This window comes from Nipponia nippon, unplaced genomic scaffold (genome assembly GCF_047370975.1).
Source record: "Nipponia nippon isolate SJK-2023a ecotype South Korea unplaced genomic scaffold, ASM4737097v1 scaffold_3, whole genome shotgun sequence".
NCBI lineage: Eukaryota > Metazoa > Chordata > Aves > Pelecaniformes > Threskiornithidae > Nipponia > Nipponia nippon.
The window spans coordinates 103,588,067-103,606,250 of record NW_028262347.1 but is presented as its reverse complement, the minus strand read 5'-3'; the positions used below and the strand labels follow the sequence as shown (position 1 = coordinate 103,606,250).

The 18,184-nt window shown below is 38.9% G+C and overlaps 1 protein-coding gene across 8 annotated transcripts in view; it reads right to left on the bottom strand.

Moving 5' to 3' along the window:
- USP54 (ubiquitin specific peptidase 54) overlaps positions 1–18,184 on the bottom strand; it is a 105,521-nt gene that overhangs the window by 40,369 nt on the left and 46,968 nt on the right. For 4 of the 8 annotated variants that reach the window (XM_087763859.1, XM_087763854.1, XM_087763860.1 and 1 more), the window contains exons 2-3: positions 13,026–13,886; positions 10,223–10,315 (exon numbers count right to left, since the gene is read on the bottom strand). In XM_087763859.1, coding sequence (XP_087619985.1) covers positions 10,223–10,315; positions 13,026–13,172 — 240 coding nt within the window. In that variant the 5' untranslated portion in view covers positions 13,173–13,886. Of the gene's footprint in view, positions 1–6,815; positions 6,918–10,222; positions 10,316–13,025; positions 13,887–14,895; positions 14,963–18,184 lie in introns of those variants that run through there. The other 4 variants (XM_087763855.1, XM_087763856.1, XM_087763857.1 and 1 more) reach the window with 2 other exon arrangements.

The following is an 18,184-nucleotide window of genomic DNA, read 5'->3' as shown; positions in this document are numbered from 1 at the left end:
AATCATATGCACCTTTGTGTATTCCTTCCTTTCACATATCCAAGGGAAGGCAGGGAGCTTAAGGGCAAATTTCCCTCAGTGTCAATCCCCCTTGGATCTTCCTCTAAATCTGATTCCTGAAGCAAATACAATGAACACCAAAACTTCCTCACTTTTTATTCCTATTTCTCCCTCTCCAGTTCACTTTTTCCACTTCCACCGCAGTAGCTTTCTTCTTACATGTTGTCTTCTTTCCTCTTTCAAGCAACTCTTTCCAAATGTCTTAGCTCTTAAATAGCCACAACCTGCTGCCTACACTCTTTAAGGAATTTACCTTCCAATAAGTCCAAGAAGTAGGTAAGAATCAGAGGATTTTGGGGTCAATATGCAGGAGGGAAAAGGCATGACACAAATAGCAGTTCCTATGTATGGCCAGCTGTTCACTTATTGCCATAAACCTGCATTTTCATAACTGTAACTTGCACATCATCTGCATAATCATTTCCAAGGACAAGTGGTTCTATAAAGATGCATTATTGTCTAAAGTGTGAGTTATACGCATGAAAGTTCAGTACATATTTCCAATTGATTAAATCCCATTTTTATTTTGTGGGGGCGTGTATGCGCGGGCACATGTGTGTGTGAGATATCCAAAAGATCTTCTGAACAGTTATTTAACTTTCATTGTGCTCTCCTGCAAAAACAGGAACATAATTCTGTATGCAAGATCCTCAGTTTAAGTAAAAACTTCTAGGCCTTATTTTCAAGAAGACCACTCTGTCTCCATCACCACTCTCCTCTACTTTCTACCTCATTTCATATGACAAGCAACCATCTTCATCAGTGTCAATCTCAAAATTCTGCTTGTCCTTTCCTATAAAACTTTCCTCACAATTTCCCTAAAGCTTGGGGGAAAGCTCCATTCTTACTGCAAAAGAAAAAAAGGGTCATCTTCAATTGTGCACCACTTGACTTTTCTGCCTTCTAAATTTAGTCAAACAAGGAGAAAGCCAGCCTCAAACTGGTTTGCCTGTTTGGTTTTCTTTCAAAGCTATACCAAGAATCTGTAGCGATGTTGATTCATGTATCACTTCCTCCCTTAATTACAGAAAGCTTCTCCCCAGCATGCTTAGGATCTATATTAATTAGAAATAAATAATCTGAATCTTTCTCTCCTTTAACTATTATTTGTTTCTTATCGGGAAATGAGCAGGTAAACTGGGAGAAGGTTTGCCAAACTATGCAATCTCCGCTGCTTTCAGGAAGCTGAAAGAGTGCAGAACGCAGCTGTCACTGCACAGCTAGCAAACCAACCTCCGTGCCCCTGCCATTTGTGGCTGTAGAAGTGGTACAGTTTATAGTGTTGACATATTATCTAATATAGATGTAAAATGCCCATCTCTCTTTACTGCTATTTTTATTTTGGTCATCCTTATGGTGCTCATTCACAGGTGAGGGCCCACTGTGCTGAAGCCCATAGCTCTTCTAATATTGCCTTTATTAGAGTATCAAATAATGATGAGAAAAGTGGTAATGAAGAGAAGGCTGTGAGGCAGTAAGTCTCACACTTAATGAATTACAGACAATCTCTCTCCTCCGTAACCCTATATATATATATATACACACATATAAAAATGGAAAGAATGACAAAGTCTCTGTACTTAACAACCTTGATCCCCATTTCTGTCACTCTGAGCAAGTTTCATGTTTCATTAGTAAATTTGCTCATTTCAGTGGACCTCAAAAAAAAAAAAAAAAGGCAGTGAAACAATTCCATCCTGCTTCAGCACTTTACATTAAATAATTTAAGAGCATTTTAAAATATTTGTGACTGTGCTTTAGAAATGTGTTTATTCTGGTTATCATCAATCTCACTTCATAGATCTGGAAATTGAGACACTTGCCCAGCAGCTGGCATGCAACCTAACTGCAAGGAACTGATGGACAGGACTTGATTGCTTCAATGAGAGCTCTGAAATGGCTCTGCACTCTGGCGGGGGAGGAGAGAATCAATGTGGGGTCCAAAACATGTAAAAGGAGCAGCAGGCAAGTAAATCAAAACTCTTATTTTAAATTTCCATCTTTAAAGAAATAGTATACTTTACTTTTGCCCGTAACATACCTACTAGTTAACATAAAGAGATCCAGTAAGGAAAAAGTGATCCCGATGATTATAAGGCAACTGTTTTTCACAAGATCCTGCATTTTGAATTTTTTTGCATCACAAAATAATTACAGCCTTCACAATTAAAATTAAAAAACTTTCATTAAATATAAACAGCAGAAAACTGTGAAATCTGTTACCACTACCACAGAACAAAAATAATTCAGTAACAAAGAATTCTGTGACGAATTCCAGTATGTAAAATAAGGAAATAAAAGATCCCACTATTATACAGAAGAATGCTTCCTAAGATTTGTAATGACATAGCACACAAGGATACAGTCTTATTTAGATTACGGGGTGGGGGGGGAGAATCTTAAAACCAGTGAGTAATTGTGAATTTTAATCTAATAAAGATCAAATCTTATCATGTCATTGCACAGTGCAGTTTAAAGCACGTTAAACATAATGCTTATAGAAGTCCCAAAAGCAAATGGAACCAAAAGCACTTTGAACACGGGGGGGCTGGTTTTCATTGGGTTTTGGTCTGGGTTTTTGGGGTGGGGGTCTTGGGTTTTTTGGTTGTTTTTTTTTGGGAGGGTGGGGTTGTTTCCCCTTTTCCTTATTTTTCAAGATAGGTTCTTTGCTCACCTTCAGAACAGGTCTTTCTTGTCTCTCAGCCTCAGATGGGCAGGTGTGGCATTTCCTGCAGTTTCATCACTTTAAGTTATCTCAGTCAGATCTCTCTCCTTAATTTCAGGTCTTGCCCTTGAGTGATACTGTTAATCACTAACACATTTGTTCCATATACAGGTCTGAAAGCCAGCTGGGCGCAGACCAGGAAAGCACTGCTGATTCTGCCCCAGGAGTTTTCATGACACCTTTTCTCCAAGTGCTTCTGGAACTTAGTGAGACCTTTATATATGAAACATAGAAACTTTGTTCTCTTTCAAAAACTTCTTCACCTGAATTTGAAGATAGTGAAAACCCCATTAGTGTGTTCACCACACTGATGATCTCTCTCAATGGCTACATTCCACCACAAATGAGCATATCCCTAACAGCAGCAACACATAAAGACCCTGTTAAAAGCTTCATGAACCAGGGAAGTCTCTCCTATTTTACTAGTTTTCAGTAACTAAAATCAAGGATGCAGAACCCCCCAAAAAAAAAAAAAAAATTACCTTAACATAAAATCTCAGCAATTACTAATATTGTATTAGCAGCAGTACTTTGATTTCTACAACAATGACCTATTCTTGGCATGTTAGTAAATCTACAAGCCAAGACAAAGAACAGCATGAGCAAGAGATTTTTCAAATAGGAAGTATGCCTTCTGGTTACACTGCATTCCTGAGGTCTATATAAAAAAGAAGCCCATCTCCCTCCATATCCCCTTCCCTACAGATCTTTAAAGGTCTGGAAAGGGTAGCAGACACAGCAGAATTAGGAAGCACAAGCATTTTTTAAGAGGAATAAATTGCCAAAGTCCACCTAGATGCATCTAGTTCCTCCCCAAGAACTAAGTCAACTACAATTACATAGTTGATCTTTCGCCAGCTTGCTCTCAGAGGCATCCAAATCTGGAAATTCCTTAACCATCCCAGGCAATCAATTGTAGGGCCTCACTTGGCTTATTACCGCTCAGAAGGCTTTTTCTTAGTTTTCTAAACTGGAAGCTTTGTGTCATTTCTACTACAGCTCTGGGCTTCTGACATACATCAGAACACGGGCTTGCAGAGTCAGTGGTCTCCCAAAATAATCTCCAGTTTGGGAAATGTGGGGAATCAACACAAACTTTCTAAAGCTTCAGAGGAAAGCAACCTAAGGTTTGAGACAAGGAACCTTTATTAGACAACTATTCAAGTTAAAATCTGGCTTTCAATTTCAGAATGCTAGAATTCACATGCATGATCAAAACCGAGTTGTTCTTCATTCAGTTAGAGAATAAAGATAGCAATTATTCTTTCAGGTAATTAATGGGATTGACATTTTACAGTTCCTTTAAATTTTAAAGATTTGGAAAACTGAAATATATGTGAATCTCCCCATAGTTTCCAAGATCTGCTCCACATTATCTCTAAAAGTGTTTGGAATCCGTTCTCTCCCTAGGAAAGAAGTATTCCATTTATTTGGGGTAAATTGACATCTGCAATGTGTATCTAACCATACTGATGAAACAAACCCCAGACTTGATATACATGCACATATGACTTTTTAATCAAGCATGTAGAAGCAGGCTGGCATAAGAATAAATTGATGGCTGAAGACAACAGGCAACAGCTACTGAATCAGATCAGTGTCCATGCACTGTAAATTTGAGTTCTGTCCCTGCAGCTTTCTGAGAACTAATTATTCTCTTCCAGCATTGTGCAGAAGTTCCTTCTGGATGGGGATATCGCTGCAGCTCTAGCGGTGTAGTATAGTCAAAGAACAAAATATGTTCACCCCAAATGCTTTAGTATTCCCTACATGAACAGTTTCTGCCTTTTAGCAAAAACTACGAATATTAACATGGCCAATCCTCATCTTTCTCTCACTGCTCAACATACCAATATTATTCTTACTGTCACTCAATTGTGACAGTATTTTTTTCTTTTTTTCTTTTTTAAACTTTCTCTCCATTTCAATAGCATGCCCTTCTTACTCCATTCCTTTCATTGGACTTTTTTTTTCTTGTCTACAGTACCTAATCTCTCATCCAGAACATCACACTCCTGATGCACCCTCTTACTCAGTACAGCAACCTGTTTCAATAAAAATTCTGGCTGCTAAAATCACTTTTCTCCTGTCCAACCACATCAGCCTCCACCCACAGTATTTCCTCTAGCTCACATTTCTTCCCCACATTTCCTCATGTTATGTTCGCCTTCAAGGGTGCAAATAATTCTACCTCTATTTGGTTTTGTGTCTTTGGATCTCTTTCCAAACCTAAGTCTGATAACAAATCAACCTAGATTTCCATTATTCCTTTCTTTTACAGTCTCTCTTCCATTTCTACTTGCACTGTACTCTAAATGTTAACATAAGGTCCCCAATACGGGCTGTAAAGTCAGGCACCCCTGGCTACTACCAAAATCAAACAAAAATATACTTTCCGCAAGTTTTGTTTAGGATGGTGTCAGGAAAAGAAACCCAAATCACAGAATGTCCACATCAACTAGGTGACAATTTATTAACTGCTTGATCAAGATAAAAAAAGGCAGTCATTATTTAGAAGCTTCAATTACCAGTTTAATAACTCAGGAAACCATACATGCTACTAGTTTATTTGTCAGGCAGTGCCAACTGAAAAAAAAAAGTTTAAACAATAAAAGTAATTATTTTATATATTTCTGCTACCATTTTACCCTGAAATACTATCCTAATTTGGAAAAAAGCACAAAACAAGAGGATGAAATCTTTGCAACCAACCTATTACTGTCTCAACCGTATAATGAACTTTTCGTAACAAATCCCTCCATTTCAATCAAGTGTCTAATCAGAACCATGAACTATAGTCATTCCACTTCTTTAAAGCACTCTAATACCCTATTGTTCTCAGTTTTCACCTTAGAAAACAACACCATTTCTACACAGAAAATTCACATTCTTCCTGCTTTTGTTGCACATGACAAAATTACAGAAAAGACCAGCCCTACTGGAATTTATCAATCAATAGAGCATTCTTCTTTGCAAACGACAAAAAACACTCTGTCCTATATCCTGGCACTATGGAGCTCCCAGTACAATCCCTGGAAGGAGAACAAACTCTCTGTGGCATGCTCAGTACAGTGGACGGATTTCCCCCTTCCTGCCCTCTTCCAGCTGTGATAAACAAACACCAAAGCAGAGTCATGCTCCAGAAAAAGGAAAATAAAACAGAACACAGTAGACTTCAACATTAATAATAAATCAAAAAGCTGTTCCAGTGTTACAGCAGGCAAACCGCATAGCAGTAAGGACAGCTTGTGTACCGAAAAAAATACTTAAAAATAATGCCACGTCTTAAGGAACAGCGTTTGGGATTCCAGCACAGAGTCTGCAGCTCTGCCTTGTCTTTTTGTATCTGTTGACGCAAGGTTCCTTCAAAATAACCAATGAGCGTGTGTCTGGAATGATTTCAAGGTTCATCTTGTAGCCACATAAACATAGACAGGTAGCACAGCAAGTTTTAAAATCACTTGAAGAATTTGTGCAATGGATGTCTTCAATGCGGTACAGAAATAAAATGTGATTTGATATCATGTATGACATCACTGCCCTGTGATCCCTCATTTTATAAATAAAAGTAATTTAAAATTACAAATAATATTTATAGAGCTAGCTGAGCATTTACAGTAAATACTGTGCATGACATCAGAATCCCTAGAAACAGTTGCAGCAAGCCAAGAAAGTGTGGAAAAAATACAACTTCTTTGGTGTTATTCAAAGGCTAAATTTAGCTTATTGAAGACTATCCTCCTCTAAAGTCAATGGGAAGAGAACGTCGCCGTTAGAGCACCAGTTCAAAGCAGGGGAAGAGCACAAACCCTCTGCACAACAGAGGAGGTATCCTGGGAAGGGAACCTGGAGTGGAGGTAGGGACACGACATAGACTCTTCCCCCCAAGTACTGCCCCTTTCCCAAGCCAGGCTGGAATCTGAACATGCCAGCATGCTTTGGAGAAGAGTAAACATGTCCTGCCTCTTCCTTGCTTGGTCTGGACAGGTATTTCGGGCAGATCCACCTGACAGCATGCAAGGCTAATTACCTCTCCCCAGCCCCTAACGGGAGATTTTCGCATGGTATAGAGCTCCAAATTCTTGGGTTCCCACTGGATCCAGCCATATCTTCTCCCTCATCTTAGCAAAGCCTAAGGCAAGATTCAAGAGAAAGAGGATGTCAAAGACCTGGAGGCTAAGCTGGCATTACCCTGGCAGGACAACAGTTAAGGGCTTCCAGAGCAGATAGAGCAGATGGGAGGGCTGGGGCGGGGGAAGAGGTGAGCAACAGAAGGGAAGGGATGATCCTGCTGCACTGGGACACGAAACATGCTCTTGGTGATGGTTGCAGTATTAGGTGCATATTAAGCAGATTATCCCACGTGTCTTATACAAGTTTACACACAGTATGTTCCAGACAGCCAGACTTTTACAGAAGGAAAAAAAAAAAAAAAAAAAAAAAAGAGCAGTTTGAGAACACTGATCCAGAGGGCAGCAGAGAACAAGTAAATACCTTAAACAGCCTTTTTTCCCCCTCTACTGCCTACTTAAGGAGTTTATGAATATGATCATCTCTAGGGTTTGGGGCTATCCCTTTTGCATACCTTTATCATTTAGTATCCCTACCTTTTCAGTTGCATGCAAGCCAGACAGCATATGTTTCTGGTGTTTGGGGTTTTCTGGGGGGATGAGGGGAGGTTTGCATCCCCAATTTCACTTAGAGTTAAGCGACACCCTTTATTACTCACCCTTATAATACTATTTGACTTGATAACAACAAATAAATGGGTGAAAATTTTCAAAACATTTATGTACACACATCAACATTTTACACAAGTTAATAAAGGCAGAAACTTGTCACAGTATCACCCAGAGGAAACATAAAATCGTGAGTTGATTTATGAACATAAGGGAACCAGGTGTAAAACAGTTCTAGAACTTCTAACAAACAAATTTCTACGTATTTTTGCTCTTATATACATGTCTGTAAACTTTCTGAAGGTTTTGGAATAGGCTAAGGTAGAATACACTGAAATTTCCCATGAAGAACAGACTGCAGATAGAGAAAACACTAACATTTTGGTTTGGATTAAAGCCAGTTGGAATCCATTTATTTACTTTGTCAAGTATTGGTTACTGCTCATATTCAGAAATAATTGTCCAGATAATTCTTTACTTGCTTACACATTTCTTAAGAGTTTTTCATTGTACATTGAGTTTTGTGAGCTATAGGAATTCTGCACACAATCAGATGCAAGTTTTCTAAAATGTGCAAAATTACTTGAGGATTTGGTGCAACGTTATAGCTTTGCTGGAAACTAAGTGTTGTAACACCTCCTGGCATTGGTAAGAACTTCAGATAGGAAACAAACCAAAAAAATCTTTGCAGATATCTGGTAGCAAGGAGAGAAAGCAGCAATTTTTTCAAAGGCTGCTTAATTTAAAAAATAAGCATATGGCTGCAGGCATACAGTTTGTGAATTCTGCCACTCTACCTGTCACTTCCAAGTTTATAATAGCACACTGCACACTTCAGCAAGACATCAGAAGCAAGGATTTTATCAACAAAACTAAACACTCTTCAACCCAGTGCCTGCTTTTAATACATATATTCCAGAGATCCTGCCATCTTCCAGTCTTACTCTAGCACTTTTCCCTCTCATACGGGTACTGCTAATTCAGATGCATCTTTGTCCAGAGTTCATCTTTCAACACTAGTCCCACAGAGGTTCATCCTCTCCTTTTTCGTATAACATCTCCCTCCCCCCCCCAGTACTCTCATTCAGAAAAAGGCTTTATATAATCTTTACATTAAAACCTCTCTCTGTCTGATCTCCTGGTATTTCATTGCCATATCTTGCTGTTAGGTTAAACCCCAGAACAGCAAAAGCTTACATTCATGAGAATTTCCTAAATCCTTTTCTTTCTGTCCTCATCTCGGCTACCAAAGAATGCCAACAATCACTTGGCAATACTTGAGAGCATGGTCCAAGAATTAGCTTCAAATTATTTATCCCACTGAACTTAATGAACTCAAACCAGATCATGCCTAAGTCTTCCCACTTCCCTATAAGGAAGGGATATATTTAATGCTCCATCTTTTCTTTGCCTGGATAGCTGTATTTCTCACTTCGGATGTGCTATCTTGCTCCTAACCCACTGTTATATCCTCTTCTGATGATACTGCTGTAAATATCATCCTGTCTCATTATTTCAACAGATATGTCTTGAGACAAATTACCCTTCAGAATGAAATTACTTATCTTCTTTCATGCCTTAATAGCCTCCTCTTTGCTGTTCTTTTGCAAGGGAAAACCCCTCAACAACAGTCCAAAAACTCACTAGATAACTAATTTCAAGCCTGTGTCTACCAGAGCACCTGTAAAGTCACTTAACAGTAGCAAGACAGCTATATTATACTACAAATATTGCCTGTGAACTTCAGATAATCTTAATTTAAACCTTGTACTCTCTATTTTGCCATATTTATAAGACATGCTGTCTGTCCTTTTCATTACTGCACACAGAACTCATGACACAATAAATTCTCCCACAATAAACTGAAATATTTAGTTGGATTTTACAACCCATTTGTGATCAAAGAAAATGTCTCAGTCCCAATTTCAGAAAGAAAAATCACCGCTCAGGAAGATTAAAGCTGGTATTTTCATCCTGTTTGCATCACATCTGTTTCTCCCACAAGGTTAGAGGGAGCCATGGGTTTGAAGTAGAAAAACTTAGAAAGGAGGGCACAAAAAAACAGAAGCGCTAAAAATTAACGGGTAGAGACAAACGGAGATGTAGGATTGCACAATTTACTCAAGTACATAACAGTACTCAGAATCAGAGCTAGCATCTAGATCTTACTGTCCAGGCAGCATCTATGACAGTTATTGTATCTGCATCTACAAACAGAATTGATGTTTTTTAAAACACAGAACATGAAGAGCTGAGCCATTCAACGCAGACATCAATATTTACAGCAGAAAATACCTTTTAGTCTTACATAATCAACAGTTTTGAACAGAAAGGCTTAAAGCTAAACAGTCTTCTCCATGCTGACATTTAAAGTAGCTCTGAAGGAAAGGTAACTTCTGAAGAGCATCCTGACTGTATATAGTATATTTATAAACCAAATGACAAATTAGAAAAAACAAAGCAAACTCATGTCTTACTGGCTAAACTACTCTTTCAAACAACATGGAGGCTCACAATGATCTGCACTCCATTGATAACAGTCCTTGTATTTGAAAACTTACCTACAGTATTTCCACAATTGATTGCCTTGAACATATTTTAAAAACAGTACTATGAGTGTCTTGGGCCAGTATCTATCAGATTTAGCTTTGCTCTCACAAATTTCCAGATGCAAGTTTGATTACACATATCAAATATCGGAAATATTTCTGTTAACTTTTTTTTAAAAAATCGTTTTTAATTTATTTCCAACTTTTACCTTAAGAGCACAGAAGATGCAGGAATCGCCCATACATTTGTGCGTTGTGATTTGCCGGAAACTGCGGCGAAAAATGTCCAGGTGCCAGAGAACCTGAAACACAAAAAGGGGCACAGCCAATTTTATGAATATATAAAATACTGCATAAAGCCCTGACTAAAGTTGCACACGCTAAATAATCTCAGAAGTACGCTAATGTCAGTGAATATCACTTTTAAAATGGGATGTCTTTTATCTAACTGTAAGTTGACATTTTCTTCCTCAGCTGTAGCATTCACATACATTAATTTACAATAGGACATCCCTCTGAATTTCTTGCCATGTGCTTTTAGATTAAAACACTCGCTTCTTTGTCGGTGTGGCAGTGCCAGATTAAACAGCACCTGCCCTGACTGCTCCCCCGTGCCAGCACCACGGCCGGCCGCTGTGCAGCCTCACTGTGAGGCTGGGCAGAGCTGCCAAGGACACCCCACCGACCGCTGCGGCCGAAACTCGCCCATCTTTCCACCTCCTAGGCAGCCTCCTTGTTCTTAGCAGAAAGCCCAAATGCTGGAAAAATGGCGCACCAACAACATATACATTAAGAAGCTCTTGCAAGTCAAAATGATAAATTACTAAAAGCCGTTATGCCCAATATTGTCATTAGTAAGTGTATTTACATGCCATGATTACTGGCAGATTTCTAACCCTAACCTGTATGGGCAGTTATACTCTTCTCTCAGGACAGTTATGGTGGTAATACCAGATAGTATGTGACCAGGTATGGCCTCAGCGTATAAAAGCAAGCAGGCTTTTATACGTTCTGCTAGCAACAGCAAGAGGCAACGTTTGCTGTAACAGCACAGGGTTTTATTCTTAAGTTTTACCACTAAATCTGTGAAATCTTGGGCAATTACCTAAATTCCTATCTGTAAAATAGCAACAATACCAATCTCTGAGGTGTTTCACAGTCAGCTCTTTATATATAAATGTGGTCGGTCCTGGCTATTTCACCTTCGACTAACAATAACTGGACTTTTCTGTAAGCTTCAGAGCCACTGGCCTTTCAGGAGGCAGAAGCTTGCACTGAAAGAAGCCCTGACCTAAATTGCATCCTGCCAGGTTCCGGACAGAGCAGCAAGGTCCAGGCTGGCATCTAACTGGCTAAATGCTTCGTTAGCCTACACAGAGGGACCAAACTTCTAATTTCTGATTAATCTGTCCAGAGCAACTGGCTAGAAAAAAAATTCAGCACTCTAAAAAAAGTTGTGTTGGTTTCAAGAAATGTTTCCAGCTGGAACAATTTGTTAACGAAATCATAGCACACAAATGTTACCTAAAATGATATTTAAAAATACATTTATTGAATATTTAATCTGTAAAGTTTCCCAAAACTTCAGAATTGTCATGGCTATGTTTATACTGAAACTCTCCCTATACTTAAGGGCCGAGGAGGCAACATAAGCCTTGGAACCATCTGACTGCACGCAACATTCCTGAAGAACTACTGCAGACTTCACAAAAGGACAAAAAAATAATACATTTAGGAATGAGTCCAATTTTTCGATGTAATTGCCTTTGGAGTTTATCTTGAATGCTTATAGAAATACTTAATAATAAGGAGCAACGAACATTCAAGAACCTCTCAGACTAACACTAAATGTTAAAAAATTAAGATAAAAAAACCAGAAGTATATATTTTATGAAATTATTAGCATCTTGTTTTTTTTTTTTTAAATTTAGCTTTGATTGTAAATATTTTTGGTATCCTAACTCTCTTGAGCTTTAGAAGAAAACGGTTTATGTAGAAGACGAAAGGCTGAGTCATAGGCTTTCATCTTCACGTATGGCATGCAGCTAGTTCTGACCTAGGTTCAGTAACTCAATATTAGGAGGCAGCCAGTGATTACACCTTACAATTTAAACAGAAGCAATTAAAACAGTACATCACTGGAAACCCCACTTTCCTTATTTTAAGTTCCCTTTGTACCTAGTCCTGGATTTCATGGCATATTAAGCCTATTGAGGGTCACTGGCGTTTCTGTTTGTATTGCTCATATCACAGGGGTATCTTGAAGCCTGAAGTTAGTTGAGAACCTAATTGTGCCCATGGAAAAAAACCAACAAAGCCAAAAAAACCCCACAGTGACACAGTCTGTGTCACAGACAAGTCATATGAAGGGAAGGAAACTGATGTGGAGAAAGGGTTTTAAACCCTGCAGCCAGAAGGACTGAATCTCAAACCTCAGACATTCAAAACATCCAAATGGTGACAATACCACTATAGCAGCCATACCACTCCACTAAATTTTGACACAGAGAAAAGTTTTTCTTCTAAACGAAAAGGTAAAGACGCAACCATCTAAACTAAGCTATAAATCAGCAGTTAGAAAAAAACTGGACTACATAAAAAGGATCGTGTATAGATATTATCAACCCTTGACTGGTTCAACAAAAAAGTTAAATTTACTTTTAAGGAGTAGACATACTGCAAGCTATGCAATATTGTATTATTTTAAAAGAAATTTTCTACATATATTGTCATCTTTGGTTGACATATTACAAGTTTACACAAACAAGAGATTCAAATACCCTAAGTGATGACTATGTGAATGCTGTTGATTTCACCAGGAAAACCTGGAAATTAAAAAAAGCTGTTCTATAACTCAACTAATCTGCATTTCCAAACATAGCTTTATTCTATCTAGGCCCACAAACAACTATGTAGTCAAGCCTGGCTGTATTTGTTGCAGTGTCGAGCCTAAGAAAATACTGCAATAGACAGAGGACAAAGACAGAAACATTTTTTATTATGTGCTCTTACCTGTAGCGCACTATTCAGGAAGCAACTGTTCTGTCCTGGTTCATTGCTGAGACCTTTACTGGGTGCTATTGAGGTTGTATTTCGTGGAGTAAACATGCCCTGTACATTCCCCCGACCCACAGAAAAGTAATTTCTTTTCCAAGACATCTTCCAGTTTCAGCTGTAGAATACACAGGTTTAGGCTGCCAGAGTATTTGACTTGATCAGACCCTTCCTTTCTTTCACTGAAATTCAAAACTGGAACAACATCCAATCTTCTTTAAATTATAGTTTAAACAGAACTTATCCTTTCATCAGGACACAAGCAGTTTGCTTCTTTTAAATCCAGCCCGGGATGCTATTCTTCATTTGATGCCTATGTATGCAAAAACTTCTTTTACAAGCAGTCACATACAAAGTTTGCAAAGGGAAAGAATCCATGGTAGTGCAAGTTCATCTATTATGCTGCTTGTCCCTTTTCCAAACAGGCAGTGACTTCAAGGAACAAATGGCAAATTAAGGAGGTCCCAGAATCGAGAGGAGAAAAACCAACAGCTACCTCCCACACCCCAAAAACCCCAATTTCTCTAATCCTTCTATAATCCTCCTGCAAAAGATGGGAAAAATCCAATTAGTAAGGGAGCAGAGAAACCAAAACCAAAATAAAACCTTGGCAGCTCCCTTTCAGTTACGTCTGTCTTGGGTAATGAAAGAGACATTATCCTCACAGGGGAAAAAGAAGCAACTCCAGCACTTGACAGTGAAGAGCTTTAAAGCAGCAAACAGTCTCTGATACAGTTCTTCTAATTCTGCGTGTGATCTTTAGAAGTTTCTTCTCCAGATCCTCCTTTTGCAATCGGAATGCCCGGCTGTGCCAGAAAGCTTGAGAGAGAAAAATAATCAAAGGCTTGCGTCATTTAATTACTCTTGGTTTTGTGGTGTTCTGCCAAGACCAGCGTTGCCTCACCTCCCACAATACACTGAATCTTCTGAGACAAAGCAAAAAATACAAACCTTCCTCCACCCAAAAAATAAAATAACATGGAAAAGAACAGAGAATTCTAAGAAAACTATGTAAGAGCAAGAGGGCTCAAGTATGTTGGAAGGGTTAAGAAGGAAGTTAGATTAAAAAAATAAACCACAACATTCATGTGAACTCCATGGCAGTTTTCCTACATATCCTTTACAATCCTTAAGTGTTAATTTCTTTAAGATATCTTAGTCATTCAAACAGTAGTACGAGGATTTGTGAGTCTGTGAATACACGCTAGCACCTTGTCCACCCTAGAACTGGGATTTGGCACTGAACTTGGAAGGCCGAGAAGACAAAGGCACAAGGCTCTCCCCTGACTCAGCAGCCCACAGCTCTCTCCAGAACAAAACAGCGTCCAAATCTTCTTAATCAGAAACCATGTGCATCTCCATAAAAAGTTACTAAATCTACGTACATGGGATATACAATGTCTTCCAAAAGACATCGTTGCTTCTGAAGAAGCCATAAGAATCATTCAAGAGAAACTGCTCGTCCCACCACAAGTTCACTTTTGCCCTCATCTCACAGGAAATGTAAAAAAGAATTTGATCTAAGAAATTCCTAGAAACAGGAACTACAAGGTTCATGGCAAAGCTTTTTTTTTTTTTTAAGTTGTCATAAGTGTAGCCCACCTATATTTACGTTACAGACAATTGCGCAGTATTTTCCAGGGACATTCCCAATGACATTTAGGCTTATCCCATTTTTGATATGCATAATAACAACTGAATATACCTATTACAGCTGGTATAAGCGAGATTACTTTATTCCACATGTTCTGAAGTAGTAATTGCAGCATGAAGTCACTACACAGAGTTTGTGCATAAGCAAAAATTAATTAAGAGAATAATTCCTTACAAAGATATCCTGGGTATCTGTGAAGGCACGTTTTTCACCTTCCACACAATTATGAATTCTTCATCTCCTGTCAAAACACAGAAGGAACTTCCTCAGCATCTGCGACTGTGTTACAGCAGCCTAACCCATTCCCTTCTAGTAACATTTTGTTTGTACTTCTATTAAACTCATTCTACAAATATTAATGAAGTCTCAGCATTGCTGTAAGGCAGGCAAATATCTATATACAGATGAATATTCTTCTTGGTTGCCAGTGTGCCATGCAAAATTTTCAGACGTGCTTGCAAGCCTGCAGACACAGACCATTACCATGCCCGTCACGCAACATTCCTGAGCTCTGAACGTATACAGGCTTCATTTCAAAGCAATTTCAGCCTCAGCCCCCTTCCTTTGCTCAATCCCTTAATGAACCATGAGCCAACCATACTGTGTGAGGTAATTCAGTTTCAAGCAGCAATTTAAGGATCTCTGTAAACCAACACCACTTGCAATAGGTGTAGTGGCTAAGCCTGTGCCGCAGAGACGAGCAGAACGCCGCATGGAATGAGCTGAGGCAAGCAGGCTCTGTGCTAACTCACAAAAACCCCTGAGCCAAGCACGCCGTCTTTCTCCTTTCCACAGCACCTACAAGAAGGTGGAAAATACAATCCAAAACATGCCCAAGATGCACAGCTGTGAGCAGCGCCTGTTCGGTGGACTTCCAAGTTCAAAACAAGATTCTGCTCTCAAAATGGGCTATAAAACTTTAAGTACTTTTTGAGCCTAGCTGTCTCAGTTATGACAAAGTTTTTTCTATTGATTTTTATTGTCTTGGAACCAGAACCAAATTACAGGCTTTGCAGTTCGCCTGTCATTGCAGCAAGACTACTGCAAGCTGTCCAGGACTCTCCCAGTAACCGTGCAAGCTTACTACCTCCACTGCATATGCACAGGCTTAGCAGCACTGACTTCTTATCACACGTTCGCTATGATTGCTCACAATCTGCTCAATTGGCTATGTGGCCTTTGCAGAGTTAAGAACAAGCAGAATACGCTTAAGCTGGCAACCACCCAGTTACAACAAAAGCAGATCTCTGGAGATAAATGGCAGCTTCACACTTTGCCAACCTCTAAAAACTTACCACAGTTATATAATAGCTAGCTACGAAATGGAATCCTAGTTAATCTGAAATATATGTAAGACTATTCATATAGATTATTTACAAACCCACTTTGCTTCTGCTCTACCATAAAAAGGGTAACAAAAAGCAAGCAGGAAAAAATAATTTTTATAAAAACCAACCATCATTATTAAAATACCCTGTTTTGTTTCCACCACCACTGGTGAACCATCAGTAGAAAAAAGCTACCCCTCTCATACTTGAAACACCCAAGATACAATTGCTAAGAAAGCGGCAGTGATCTGTAAGGGAAGAGGAAGGCTATTGCTGTGCAAGCCTGTCAGCAGACGCAGGTGTTCTCCAAACATGCTGCTTCTCCCAGATACTGTGTTAGCTTGTAAGCAGTCCCAACCACAGAACTAAACAAAAACAAAATTTACTTTCGGAAATGAAATCACGATAACACTTTGATGATATATGCCACAAGCTTCAGAGAATATAGTTAAGTGAGAAGAAAACATTTTCATCTATCATTTCTGATTAAATAAGCTTTTGAGAAAGACTGCTCCCCTATTAAGAACACATAAAAGCCAACAGCTTTTTAATACTACAAGGAAAACCCCTACAATTTAACTGCCAACGGGGTTTCCCAGCCTTCTGTAGCATTTTAATATTAGGTGACAACAACTGCAGCCCCACAAAACTCTTGTGTTAAAAAAAAACAAAACCAAAAAACCAACACGTACAAAACAAAAACAATGAAAAAACACAAAAAAAAACCCCACACCCCCCCCCCCCCCCCAGATCATAAGATTCAAAAGCTGTAGCTACTGTTTTGTCCCAGTGGCATCTTGTCATGACTCCAGAAAACTGAGTCTGAAGTAAAAGAGAAAGATATTATCAGACCTGAGAAAACTGTTCTTATAGAAAAGATACAGGATTCTCATTGCTGGCAATTTTACTAATACAGAAATATGACCAATATAGGAGGAGTGCCAGATGCAAAAGCATAAACGATGCTCTTGGTTCATTACCCAAAACATTATCTTAGAGACACAATGAACTGAGGCAGAAAGCCTAAAAACTTTGAAGGTACTTGTATTTTGTTTATCATATGAAGAACACTATTGACTGGAATAAGGCACAAAATTAATCTAGCCAGCGTGATTTAAAAAAACTAACTATATTCCTGAAAAGTTGCACAGCCTTATAACAATGTTATACAAATGTTATAATATAGAGTAAATAATCTATAAAGAAATATATAAAGACTATATAATAAAAAAAGGAAATCTAACATTCTAGATCTTCCCTTGAGTTCATGATGTTTGGCAACAGCTTTCTTTGGGAAGGAGGGAGGGCTCCCAGCCGCAAGAGACAAGCTCAGCAGACGAGAGCAGGGCATGGGGCACCACTCCCATCGCATCTCCGGCAGTGCAAGCCCAGAGCAAAGCTGGCCATGGTTCAGCACGTACTTCTGTCCTGAAGGAACCCGAGTCTGTGCTTGGGACAGCAGAGCACAGCACTCTACAGGACACGTACCACAGAAGAGTTCAAGTCCCTGTTCATTCTCATATTCGCTTGCTAAATCAATCACACAGAAACATAACATCTCAAGTTGCATCCTTCGTTCTCTGGTGAGGTCCCACTATCACTGTTCATTTTAAGGGGAAAAAACATTGTTACACTCCTTTCTTACTGCAGCCTCATGTCTCTCCAAATGTTTTAGGCTATTGCTTGATGAACCATTCCAGGCACATGGCTCAATTAAAATAACCCATTTAGGAAAGGAGATGCTTCCATTTAGCACTAGGTATGGCTGAAACCACCAATTAAGTATTTATCACACTGTTAAATCTAAGAGGAGAGGTCCAGAATTTATTTTTCATCACTTCTATTTCTGAATAAACTTTCAAAACACAGAACAAAGTGAATGATTCAATGTGTGAACGTGTGCGTTTTTAGAAAAAAGAGTCCCACCCCCAAGATCCCATCACCTTTTGTTGCGGTAGGGAGTAGATTAATGGTGTTGAGGGCAAATTGTCCTTTCACATGCCACAGCACCTCTGAAAGCCTAAACGGATGAGAAATGGCTTTTAAATCCCTTATTTAAATATTTTTCATAACAAAAAAAAAAAAGAAGAAAAGAAAGAAGGAAAGAAAGAAAGGTCCAAGACAACGGATTTTGG